This window comes from Gavia stellata, chromosome 12, assembly GCF_030936135.1.
Source record: "Gavia stellata isolate bGavSte3 chromosome 12, bGavSte3.hap2, whole genome shotgun sequence".
Classification (NCBI taxonomy): domain Eukaryota; kingdom Metazoa; phylum Chordata; class Aves; order Gaviiformes; family Gaviidae; genus Gavia; species Gavia stellata.
This window is the reverse complement of record NC_082605.1, coordinates 19,547,435-19,560,656: the sequence shown is the minus strand read 5'-3', so window position 1 is coordinate 19,560,656 and position 13,222 is coordinate 19,547,435. Positions and strand designations below refer to the sequence as shown.

Here is a 13,222-nt window from a genome sequence, read left to right as displayed (position 1 = left end):
CTGGTATAACATAACACAGACAAAATAATGAATTCCTGATAGCTGACATGTGCGAGGCACCGGGATTTATCATTACATGGGTGATAAACACAGTTTGTAAAAGGAAAAGGTTTGTGTGAAAGATACCCCTGCAAACGGCGGCTATGGAGTCATTGGTTCAGAAACTCCGGCGTTTAAAAACTTTACTGCGGTTGCACAATGAAGTGCTTGGTCTAGGTGCAGAAAACTGGTATTAACAATTTGCCCCTAATTAAGAGTGAGCACTCACTATTAGATTCTTTTGGGTAGTGTTTGCCTGGGAAGATGACTGTTTTGCCAAACTGGAAAATCTCTTGGTAGAAAAGAATGTGGAAATGATAACTTGGGCAGTGCTACTGCTTGAAAGAAGTTAATAGTTGTCTGAGAGCAAAGCACCTGTTTGCTGTACTGCTTACCCCAAGATTAAGGTAGCTTCAGAAACAGGACACACCTGAGATTTGTGGAGGCAGCTCCACCAGCCTGTTTTTGGAAATCTCACCAAGTTCATGTGACCAAAACTCCAGGTGTGGCCATGTCCAGGACTAGGGTTGGAGCAGAAACACAATTTTGGCCCAAATCTCCCAGGTGTTGCTATTCACCTCTCAGGTTTGCATCCTAGAGAGGTCTCAGAGGGCTCGAGGTGGGTCTGTGTGGCATGAATGGAGCCCACCTCATGAGTGTCAGCCACTAACGGGTGCTCAGGCTGTGGGGCCAGGCTAGAGCTGACCTAAAGAAAGCCCTGAAATGGGTACAGTGTGGGTGTCAGGTCTCCAGCACAAAACCTTTTGCTCCACAGACCTGCTCCTCCTGTTAGGCTGCTCTGTTGGGGAAGGAGACCTGTTGTGAACCGTTCACTGGAAGCTCTTTTCCAGGGCCATTGGGATCGGGATGGGTTACAAGGGAATGTCTGATGCAGAGGCAGGAGACCTGAGCACAGTCTGGGTGCCTTTTCAGCCCCTGAGGATTTCCTTCGATGTGTATCGGTGGGTGATACAAAAGAGGTGGTGGGTCACCATAGGATTCACTCTCAGGTCATCCTCCTGGTGCCTGTCATAGGCAGCACTGTGGCTTAGGTTTTGATTTTTCTTTTCCATGCAAGTGCACTTTTTAAATGCCCATGCACAGATATTTACCAAGGCTTTCTCCAGCGTGACCCACTGCTCCCCGTGGGCTGTGTCTGCGGCGCTGTAAATCAGTGCTCAGCGCTGGCGCTGCAGCTCTGCTCCTTCTTGTGCTCCACGGCTGCTTGTTTGCCTGGTGAGTCATTGTGTACTGTGCCCTGCGACTCTGCAGGCTTTTTCTTTAAATACCTTGCTAGGCACTTGCTCATGAACCATTAACTCTGTCGCAGTCAAACTCAGCTGTGTGCTTTCCTGAGCTTGCTCTCTTGCAATAAAGAACTGATTTGAAACAAGATGAGCAAAGATTTATTAACTTAGAGCCTGTTTGCTGAGGGGGTTGATTATTTATTTCACTTTATTTGGGAACATCTAGTGAACCAAGGTAGTAAATAAGCAAGTATAAGGAAAGTCGTGTTTGATACATACTTCATATAATGATTCCCCTACTTGACAGGTATCTGATACCCACTTCCCCAAAGAGCTCTCTGCTTAATTGAATTTTATACCCTCTTCAAAGAAAAGCTGGCTGAAAACTGCCGTGATCTTTCTCTAGCAGTGTGCAAGTCTCTCGCTTTTCTCAACGAGTCACTGCAGTTCTTTTTGGGGTCCTACACCCCGGTGTACTGTGAGGAATGGGTAGCTGAGGGCAGGCAGCATGCGGAGGGGAGCCAGGTAGGGAGCCCCTGAACTCCAGCTCCCTGAGCACTTAGGCAGCAGTTCTGAGATGAAAATGTTGTTCTCTCCTCGTGTTTTATTTTTCAATAAAAGGTGGAAATCCACTGTGTAAACCAGGTGCAACTACAAAAAATATATAGCTAAGATCCCAATTTTCTGCTAGACTTCTAACAGCAAGAGGGTTTTTTCTTCTGGTGCTACTTGTAGGTTCGTACAATTCAGGGCAGACCAAAGTATATGTAGTCTCTGCAGTGATGTCGTTTTAATGGTTTTTACAATTCCCTATTTTAAAGCAGTTTTGTAAGGGGTCCCAAGGAATTCGTATAGAATGTTTATTATGCAGCAGATGAATTAAGCTGAATTAGGTGGAAGTACTGTGGGTGAAATGAGCAAAAAGGTTTAGATGAAGAGAAAAATGATGTTTTCAGTAGTTTGATAATGTGATCCCATGGGATTTACTACTTGTATATGGCAGTGTAAATTTTTAATAATTACACATAATTATGGCAGTTTGGTAAGGAACACGCATTTTTAGATTTCATATGCGTGATATTCGTACAGTTTCCTGAGAGGCAGCAAAGGGGTTGTTGTGTTTTGTCCCCTTTAATTGTCCTTCCACAGTCCTTTCTTTTCTTTGTTTTTCTTTTTCCTTTAAGGCACTTTTAACTCGGAGAGGCAGTGCTGTAGTGGGTACAACCCAGCCACCTTGGGAGGGCTTTTGTGTGTGCTCTGAATCCAAAGCGGATGAGAGACAAGGCAAGCATAGTGCCAGAAAATTCATCATACCCCCAAGCTGTCTCCCATGCAGGGGACAAGTCAGAGGCATGTTGCTGTCGTAGCTGTTAGGCTTGGAGTAGCATCATGGCATCCACAGCTTTAGGTAAAAGATGCTCTTCCCCTTGTCCCTGGAAATACCATCAAGTACAGGTTCAGCATTAAAACACATTGCCTTTTCCTATTGTAAAATTAAATTTCATGGCTTTTGAGTTATAATGTATTCACCTTCCATCTGTTGAATATCTGGAAAACTTTGGCAGGTCTACAGAGAGTTTTTCCAATCTTGTGCTGTCAGCTGCGAGCGGGAGTTTGGGCTCTGGTGACTCCAAACATCCTTGCTTTAAAAAAGAAAAAAAAAAAAAAAAAACCACCAAATCTCTCTCTCTTTTCCTCCCTGTGGTGGTTGGGATGTATGACGTGAGGTGTGTTTTGTGCTTTGAGGAAATGGATCGACAGCTTTTCAGCCTCAGCTTTTTTGCTTTTGCAGATTTGTCAGGTCTTTATCGTTATTTGGATACTGTATTTTTCTTGTGGTTCCATGTATCTCTGTATCAGCATGCGGGGCTGTGATAACAAGCTTTAAACTTTGCTGCTGTACTCAGACATGCTAAAAACCCACAACTAATATGGCTAATCTGACTTTTGTGTGCACAGGAAGAAAGCGTGAATGTTAGAAATAACAGTCTGTTGTTGCGAGGAAGGGTTTGGGATCCTTCAAGCGTTGTATCAACTGTGAATAGTCGTCTTTTGCTCTGCAGTAAATCCCCAGGTAAAGCAGAGCTGTTCTGCTTCCCGTCTGGGCTGAGAGGAGCACTGCTAACGCATGCTATCGGTACGGCTGAGCAGCTCTGTAAACATGGATATATACCATCCCAGATCCGTGGGACTGTGAGCCATCACCAGTGGTAGGTATGTTGTTCAAGGGCCAAAGGGTTTTATCTTCAGAACATTCATATTTCACATCAAGAGCTGTAAAAGAACAACTGAGAATTTAGAGTAAGTTCAGGTCGTGGGTTTTCTCCAGCCATGGAGAACAGCTTCCTCAGCACCCCATTCCTTATCTGTGAGGTGGAAGTATGAACGGCACCTCATCTGCCAGGGTGGCTCTGAGAGCAGCTCACGCTCCCATTTGTCTGGTCCCTGTGTCCTCAGAGAGAGAGGTTTGTGCAAATAGCTGATAGGAGAAATGTTGCTTTTTCCTTGGTGCTCTTGGTCTATCTTCCAAAAGCCATCAAGTAGGGTCACCAAACCTCCATGAGATCTGTAGGTGCTGCTGCCCTTCCTGAGAGTCAGGCGGGGCTCGGGAAGCAGAGAAATTAGCCTAAAGGAGCAGGGCTGGAGCTGGAGGTCAGGCCCAGGGGTCCAAGGCTGTGGTCCAGCCTGTGCTAAGTGTGGGGAAGGGTTGCCCAGCCCCAGCCACGCTTTGTGTTTGGTGCAGGTCCCTTTTGAGCTGTGAAACTAAAGCTGCTGTTGCAGCACAGCGTGGGAATCCACAGCACGGCCGGCCGCAGTGTAGATGTACAACAAGCCTGGCGTTGAAGAAGCCATCTGCTCTGCTTATCATGTTCCTTTTCATGTGCAAAGTTTGGAAGGCTCTTAAATGCTCCTTCAAATACCTTTCTGAGCAGGCGGTTCCTATGCAGTGTTCAAGTGGCAGTCTTTGCAGCCCTGCCCCAGGCGAAGCTCCTGCCTGGCTGGGGGGGTTAAGGGGTTCAGCTCTGGCTGTCCCGTGCCAGTGGGGGCCCCTTGCTCATGGCCTTTCCGGATCCTGGTCTTCCTTCAATAGAAAAATAACTTTCTTGAGTGTGCCAGCAGACCATAAACTGTAAGGTTGGGAAATGATGGGAAACGTCTGGCGTTTGTCACAAAAGAGGATTTGTCAGAGAGCACGTTTCAAAATCCTACTGCCAAGATCCTGCTGCTCTGACAGACTCAAAAGCTGCTAAACCCATCGGCTCTCCCCGTGCTGTTCCCACTCTGTCTTCATTCCCCCCCTTTTTTTCTCTTGCACTTTCAACCCTGCTCATTTTTTTTTCCCCTCCGTTGCCTATTTGCTTCCTCCTCACACCTGTTTCTTGTGGTACCTTGAAAGGCAGACCAACCTCCGTGGGAGCCCAAGGTTGCCATGCTCTGCCCTTCCATTTAGTTTAAAACAAACCAAAAGCCTACAGAAAAGGCACCTGTTGTTGAAGCGGTCCAGCTGCAGTGTGACGGTCTGTCTTGCCGGCTCTCATCTGTGAATATATGGAATGGAGCACCTTGGAGACCTTGGTGATGCTACCCAAAGTCTGGTCACTTTAGAAAGTCACTTTAGGACCAGGCTGGGGTGTAGGCAGCGATACGGGATGTTCTTGAATGGTTATAGCATTGCTTGTAATCGTGTAGCAAAGGAATTCAGTGGTTATTCTCAAGAAATCATCATCGGAGTAACCTGACCAGCCCTCTGAAAACTTAGATTGTCAGCTTTTAAGTATGTGATCTAATTGTGTGCTGTTTCTATTTATTTTGCTAGCTCTAAATATCTTGAATAGAATAAGAAGAATAATCCTAATGGGAAGTTTTCAAAGTGTCTTTATGATGCAGGGTAGTATTGTATTGTTGTTTAGCTCTGAAGCTCCACGTTTCCCTGTCTCACGTGCGATTCTCAGAACTGTCTGCTGATTTTTAGGTGTCCATGAAATAACTTTCAGGTTAACTTGAGAGGTTGGTCAATATTTTCTAAAAACAAGACCACTCTAAATTCTACTTGTGGTGTGCCTAAAATTCATTTCAAGAATTAACCAAATATAAAATAGTGACACTCAGAAAGATCCAGGAGTTGACTTACCCTAATGATCACATAGCAACACAAGAGTAAGTATTTATGTGAGGTCAAGAGGCTTCAAGAACAGAGGAAAACTGCTATACAATGCACTTTCCCAAGTGATAAATTCCTACCTTATAAAGTGTTACCAACACGATTCAGCAGAGGCAGACACACCTGCCATCGCTTCAGTCAGTTAAAAGTTGTCTGAAGTCCTGTGCTTATCAAGTTGTTAATATTGACAAAGATGGTGTGGGCTGATAAGCTTTTATGTTGTAGTCCAATATGTTGCTTTTGCTGCTCTGGGTGTGTCTGTTGCTCTTCGTGTTTTATGCTAATCTCATTAACCACGTCTTATTACATCTAAGCTTTTACCTGTGTTAGCAACAGGCATAAGCTATTTTGACAGTGGGCACAGGGAAAAGCCTGGGCAGCCATTGACAAATGGTCCTAATTAGCACAGTTATGTAAATCTTTGCCTAGCAGGGAGTGTTGTATCACTTGATTACAAGCTGTGAAGATGCACTTTCTGGGACCATAAATATGTAAGTCTTTTAATTTTTGATAATATGCTTTAGGCAGAGCATGCCACGATAGTCTGGCTTGGTTCCTTCCCAGATTTCTGGTGGGGTTTTAGCAAGGTGCCTAAAATTTCACTGTAACGTCAGCGGGTTGTAGGAAGCACGTGGGACTGGTCCTGGTTTGCTGCTAGAGAGAGTAGTTTGAATGTGGGAACTCCTATTTATAGTATGGTACGTGGTTAAATATTGCTATTGGTTATTTTAGAGACAAGCTGCCCTTCCCTCTCCATATAGCTGGCGCTGATGAGCAGGGTGTGCTGCTGGGAACAGCACCTTGCCCAATGTTTGTTCATGTTGGGACAGAAAATTAAATATGGACAGTACCAAGAATGTGAGCTGAGGTTTGGCGTGCGGAGGATCTGATGTAGATTTTCATTTACATCGCCCAGATCAATTCAAGTTCTGCTCGATACCTGCCGAAGAGAAAAACTCCCATTTAGAGGGTGGAGTAGGAAGGAAAGGGTCCGTCTGCTGGTTTTCTTTAATTCTTCTCCGTAGTGGAAAAATAGTTGAAATGAGTTTCCTATATTCTCCTCCCGGGGAATAAACAAACCTTTTGCCAAAAAACATTCAGTCCCATTGACTCTGGGTGCTTTAAGTTGATGTATTGAAATTTTGCCAAGAAGCCCCCTCCCTAGCAGAGGTCAGATTAAATGCAAGTGGGTCTCTCCATCCCGACAGCTGAGTCCTCCTCCTGCCCTGATGAGAACCAACCACAGACACACCAGATACAACACTGGTGTGTTTGGCTGGTAGATAGCGTGGACGGTTGGACATCTGGAGCCAGGGCTGTCTGCCCTGTGATTTCTGTAGTGCCTTGCGATCGTTGTGAAAGCAAACAGGAACAGGTAATAATTTAAACCGTCGCTCCTGCTATCTGGAGTTGTCACCTCTGGGGAATGGCTGGGTCTCGGAGGGCTTGGGAAAGTGATCCTGAAGGTCAAGGGGAGACATGCTCAGGCTCCTCGGTGCAGATGAAGTGATAATGAACTCTGAGGAAGGAGGGGGAGGACCATCTGAGGCTTTTATTATCCCTGAAGCCGTGGATCATCCCAAATGCTAATCCTCGGGCATGCAGTCAGCAGATCTGGGCTCCTGCGTGCCAGCCTGCGCTGTCTGAAGGCATCCAGCGTGCAAGGAGCTGTGCCCTGTTTCTCCCAGGTCTTTTACATTTTTCTAGGATTGTTTCATGCTTTATCTTACAGTTATGCAGGAAAAAATAAAATCCTCCTGTGGTTTCTCGGAGACTTTCAGGCCTGATAAGTCCATTTTGCTGGTCTCCCTCCAGCTGCAGATGGTCAGGACGGTGTGTCTGAACTTTAGGGTGTGAGGTTGGGTCCCTTCAGGAAGGTGAGTCCCAAGGGCCAACTTTGCCTTGTAAAAGAAGTGTCTTCTCTGCTGTTGTGAGAAGTTGGGTGGGTTTGTAGGTTGGCAGAAGAACAGAGAAGGTCCTGCTCTGCTGTAAATTGTCACAGCTCTGTGGACTCTGCCTGCTAATGAACTGCACCAGGGCCCGTGGTTCTGTGTCAGCACTTGGAGGGACATACCCCGCGTCGTGGCACAGACGTGATTGCAGCCCTTTGGTCACTATATGTCCCAGCTCAGAGCCCACAAACCTTGTTGGTGAGGTGGGTGCGCTGGCTGGCTGCTGCTCGGTTTAAATTCAGTGGTAGACATGTCCGCGTTGATGACCTGCTACTCATCGCTCAAGCTTAACTAGTGCCCTCGTTTTGGCATTTGATGGGGATACAGTAAGTAGCTACTCAACCGGGTCCAGAGGCGAGGGGCCCAGAAACCAAATGGGAAGGCAAGTAGCGCCCAGCTGGAGGCCACGAATTGTGGAAAAAGTGGCATTTCGGAGCGTGGTGGGACGCAGCTGCCGGGATTCGTGGCATTTCTGCAGAGTCTGTGATGGGGAGGCTAATGGTTGGCAAAGGAGAGCCTGGGACCTCTCCACTTGGCTGCGGTGGTGACAGCTGGGGGGTCACCTGTCCCCTCTGCGTGGCGGGAGGGAGGGGGCTGCCTCTGCCGGAGCTCAGCTCTCGCTTCCCCGTATCGGCCTCGTTGGTGCTTCAGCCCTCGCTTGGGCGTTTTGTTGTTCACTGGCAATGAGGTTTCTAAAAGGGGGTTTAGAGACCAGCCATTAAACCTCTGATTATGAATATTGTGGGTTGAGAATCTACATTTAAAGGAACAGCCCTTTTGTTTGGTAGAAATGAGCTATTTTGTTCCTGCTTCCTTCCAAAATCTTCCCTACTTCACTGCCTTTCCCTGCCAACCGCGACTGCTACAGCAGCCATTGCAGTTGTGAGTCAGGCGTAAAAATAGGAGGAAATTTTTATTTTAATAATCAGTTTATCCTGTGAGTCTGTAAGTTGGAAGGGAGCTCAGGAGGTTGTCTGGCTGAAGCTCCTGCACTGAGAGGAGTCAGCTGTGAGATCAAGACAGGTTGCTCAGGGCTTGGTTTTTTGGGTTTTTTAAATTTATTTATTTTTTGCTCTGGTTTCTGAGGCCTCAGGAGGGTGTGCTCTGTCTGCATTTTCATGTGTTTCTACAAAACCCCGGTAATCTACCTCCTCGCTGCAAGCTGAGATGTCCTGCAGCCTTTTGACCCCATCAAAATGGGCTTTTAAGGGGTGAATAAAACCCCCGCAGCTTATGTGAGCATCGGCTGTATTTGAGCATTGAGAGGAGAGATCCTGATTTTCTACCCAGATATCCCCCTTTGTGGCACTTGGGTGCTGGCCAGCTTGCAAAGAAAAGTGCATATTCCTGGGAGAAGAGCGCCGGCGCGGCAAAGCTCAGCAACGACAGCTCCTGGGCGCTAATTGACCCCCTTCTTGGCAACTTCATCAAAGACGCTGAAGAATAAATAGGCTGTTGATTGAACTGTTTCCTCGTCCCCAGAGGTGGTCCCTCTTAGTTGGGGTTGAGGCACATTGTCAGGGCTGGGGAAGAAGCTTGCAGAGCGATTAACCCGTGCTCGCAGAGGAACAAAAAGCTTTAATTTACTGCGCCTTCCGTGTGACATCTGCCGCGTGAGATGGAAACGTTGTAGGGGTTCGCTGCCTCCTCCGTCTGCGGAGGTTGATACGTGGTGCCCGCGGAGCAGATTTCTGTGCTCTGGTCCGCTCTACTGATGTGCGGGGTGCTGATTTTGCGGGAAGAGGGGGAATGTAGCTCAGATGAAGTCCCTAATAGTGGAATCTTGAGAAAACAGAGGTGGGGAGCAGGAGAACACCTTTAAGGAAAGCCTGGATGCAGAAGTCGAGGCAGATGCGATGGACGTGACCGATGCATTCTTTACACAGAAAAGTCATGTTTGTGCTTGTTGGCCCTGCTGCAAAGGCACGCAGAAATCCTGCAGAAATGAGGCATGCAAGTTTCAGCTGATTAATTAATGGAGCATATAAGGAGAAAATATTAACCATTTTACTGATGCCTGTAAATAGGTTTTTAAATATTCTGCTGGGGTTTTTTGTGACAAATTGCATTCACATACTTCAACCCCCTTTATTTTGTTCCAGACTGGGCCTGGAGTCCAAAATATTTGAACTTTCTATAGAACGAGCAGTGCAGGAAAACTCTTTTAAATGAAAATATTTTGAAGTATATGAACTGAAACCCTTTGTTTTGAATCAGATCAGTGTTAAACTCTGAGATTTGACAAGCACCATGCTGCTTCATGAAATATATTGTCTAGAGGTAGGATTTTAGCTAAAGGTAGAGCAAAAATTAGCACTACAAGCCTTGGTTTTGGGCAGAGGCTTTCCTTCTGCAGCCGTTTCAGGGCTTATTGTGCACTCAGCAAATGGAGTGAGTGTGTGCAAAGTAAACATTGATACGGCGCTCCCGCTGCAGTGGCCCGAGAGTTATGTGTCTGTATAATGAGTTACAAGATGAGTCTGCACGACACCGTATACCTCACTGTCATGTGAGAGGGCCTATAGAGTTACGTTGCTGTGACAGCCTGATACGGGGCAATGCGCCATGTTCTTGGGTAGCAAATACAGCCCTTTCCTTCCGCTGAAACTAATGATTGCATCTGTGATTCGCTAGCAGTAACTCTGTTCCATTTTTGGTTTTTAGTGATGAAAACACTAGAAAAGACTTGAAGACACTGCCTGTCTTTCCTACCAAGACACTGCAGGAGCATCCATCACTCGCTTACTGGTGAGCTGTTTAGTTTAAAGTGTAAATCGTTGCTATGAATGGTAATGACAAGATCACTTTTAAACAGTTTTGCAAACCCTTCTAAAAGTTTTCAGCCTGTATGATAATAGCACCTGGAGTTAATTGCTTGTGTTTAAGCATTTCCAGTTTTTAGAAGGTTATAAATTAACGAGATCCAATGCAAATCCCTCATTGAAAGTTGGCTCAAATTAAATTGCTGGCTCAGAAACTGCTGGCTCAGACTATGTGGGGGCCACGCATTAGGAAGAGCTGAAATCTGAACTCCAGCCAAGCCTGGGTTTGCAAAGAGCACCTTGCTCTTCAACTGTCACACAGCAGAGCCTCTCCGGTGGGTTGACCTTGGCTGGCTGCCATATGCCCACCCAGCTGCTCTCCTCAACAGGGAGAAAATAAGATGGAAAAGCTGGGAACAGAAAGGCAGGTCCAATTTTGTGGCTTGAATCTACTATAAAGGAGCATAGCATTTGGGATGAATCAATGATTTTGTTTCCTAGGAATTGATGTCCTTTGTACAAGTTTGACTCCCTCATTTGTTTTGGTTTTTTAGGCTTGATGTGTACCTGATGGATTTTCAAGTATACCACTGCTTGCTTATGATTTGGGGTTTTTTTGGAATGAATGCTGCTAGGCTTTTGTTTGCTTTCAAGTGTCTGATGCTTAAATGCATATTTTATTTCGCATTCCGCTAAAACAAAATGTTGAAGTATATAACAGGAAAAATGCAAAAAGGTCATTGCTGACAAATCTATATTTCTTCACCTATGAAATGTCAGGGGAAAATACACTGGAAGGAAAACATCTCTGGTTTAACTTCTTCTGTCTTACATACAGAGCATTAACCATCCTTTGAAGTTTTGGTCCTTTAGAATGTGAAAATGAATTTATACAATTAGTACCATTCTTCTGCAGCAGCATCTGCAGCAGAGCAGGCTGATCCGAAACGATTCATTAATTAGTCTGGAACGCGGCATGCGATGGCGGGGATCAGCCGGGCAGCTCCACGCTGCTTAATGAAGGGTGGGAAAGAAATCAGTAAGAAACAGAATGTAAACCAGAGCGAGAAGTGTACAGAGGGCACTTCTCTGCATGCTGAGCAGGCGTCTGAATTTCGACAGATGCTGTCACACACAAAAAAAGTTACTGAGCCTCTAAATTGGGTTTTGTGCTTGTTTTGCAGTGAGGACAGAGTAATTGAGCATTATACACAAATTAAAGGTCTGACCAGAGGACAAGCCATTGTTCAGTGAGTATGACACTTGTTAATTTGTGAAGATGATATTTTTACTTTCTTTTTCTTTCTCGTCGAGAAGTGGCAATGCAGGCTGGTTTGGTCATTATTGCTTGCAAACTTACTGTTTGTATCTGTCAGATTCTTTTTTATTGAGTTACATTCACAGTTAAAGTTTTTGAAGTTTCCAATTTCACAGGATTCCAGTTAAGGTTGTGTGTCCTTGTTCAGATACCTCAAATATAAAAGAAATTGTTTGGATCTTACTTTATCGGAAGACTCTTCTCCATGCCCTGTTTGCTATCAATTAGTTTTCACACCAGACTCTTGAGGGCAAATATTACCTTAGGTCCTGTAAAAAAACCAGATGCGTGTTTGTTGAAATGTTCAGAATTTGGCTTTCAAAAGAACAAGGTCTTCCAAGATGCATACAGAGCCTGTGGAATTTTATTTTCAATTTACCATTACTATTACTGTACTTGCTACAGGCAAATGCAGTGGGGTTTGTTACAAACCGAGAGGTTTGAGATGATTGCCATGGTTGCACGATGTAGACAACTTGTAGTTTTTCTCACGTACCTTAATGCCTGTAACTCTGTCTCAATAATTCAGGGGCTTCTTTCAATAGGAACGAGGGAAAGAATTGCCTGTGCAGTGGTTGTCTGAATTGCCTCATGAAACAGTCATACAACTGCATAAACGCTTTCATTTGGAGCCTATCCATTGTAACCGAAGCACCATAATGGAATAATTATAGGCAGGTCTTTACTGCCAGCGTTTCCCAAAAGACTCACGTGTACGGTTGAGAATTTTTAATTTCATTTCTCTCACCTTCTGGTAAGAGATCGGATGTTGTGTTGTATGAGAAAATTTCCATTTGCTTTACCTGGGCCAAAATACAATGTCTTTCCTCGAGTCAGGATGCTAAGCTTTTTTCTCAAAACATGGGCCTTTGATTATTAAGACCTTCAAAATATGCAAATAAATGACATGTCCTGAATGTATGTGTGAAAAAAAAATCATGTTAATACATATTATTCCCTCCAGAGAAAAATCATCTGATATGCTGTAAATCTGTCTACAGGTACATGAAAGTGGTAGAAGCTTTGCCAACATATGGAGTTCATTACTATGGAGTAAAGGTTCGTAAATGACATTAGATAATGTGATTGCTTAGCTTATTACATGTGATTACATTCCTATAGGAGTAGTTTGATGATTCAGTACTCTTCTATCAGAATTAAACCCCCCATTTTTCAATGTCTGTGATTTTTTTTCCCCCTTCAGTTTTCTTTAAAAATTGGTTCCAGAGAGCAGCGAAGTATTAGTGCTGCAGAAGACAGAAAGGAATCTTTGTAAAACCTTCTTTAATCCTATCAGGAGCTAAATTCATATCAGCTTAATTAAACTGGATATCACTTCTAGATCCAAAGCAGTTAATAGTTTCCCCAGAGACATTTCTAATCAAGATTAGAAAAAAAAAAAATACAGTGTAGAAAAGACTACTTCTAAGGGCAGGTGATTAGTGGGTACGTGCCTGCAGTGGGGAAATGCCGACAAATATTTTTGGAGAGTGATGGAAACACACCGTTTATTCCCATGTGTAGAGCAGAGCCTGGGCCAAAGTGTCTTGTGCAGAAGAGCTCAGCAGAGATGATGTCTCCTTACTTTTGAGTCATGGCCATGACTGTGGTACCTGCGAAGCTGATGTTTTGTGCTGTTCTCTCCTCCTGCGGCTGTCCATGCCTGAATTTAGTGGATGCAGTCACCGGCCACAGTTTTTTCCGTCCCGCATCCTTCCCCCCCTCACAGCCACTCCTGCAAC

The 13,222-nt window shown here is 45.0% G+C and overlaps 1 protein-coding gene across 1 annotated transcript in view; it reads left to right on the top strand.

The window, feature by feature from the left end:
* The window catches only part of FRMD4B (FERM domain containing 4B), an 86,517-nt gene that overhangs the window by 46,958 nt on the left and 26,337 nt on the right, over window positions 1-13,222 (top strand). Inside the window, exons 8-10 of the mRNA XM_059823202.1 lie at window positions 10,065-10,148; window positions 11,347-11,412; window positions 12,482-12,539. Coding sequence (XP_059679185.1) covers window positions 10,065-10,148; window positions 11,347-11,412; window positions 12,482-12,539 — 208 coding nt within the window. The remainder of the gene's footprint in view (window positions 1-10,064; window positions 10,149-11,346; window positions 11,413-12,481; window positions 12,540-13,222) is intronic.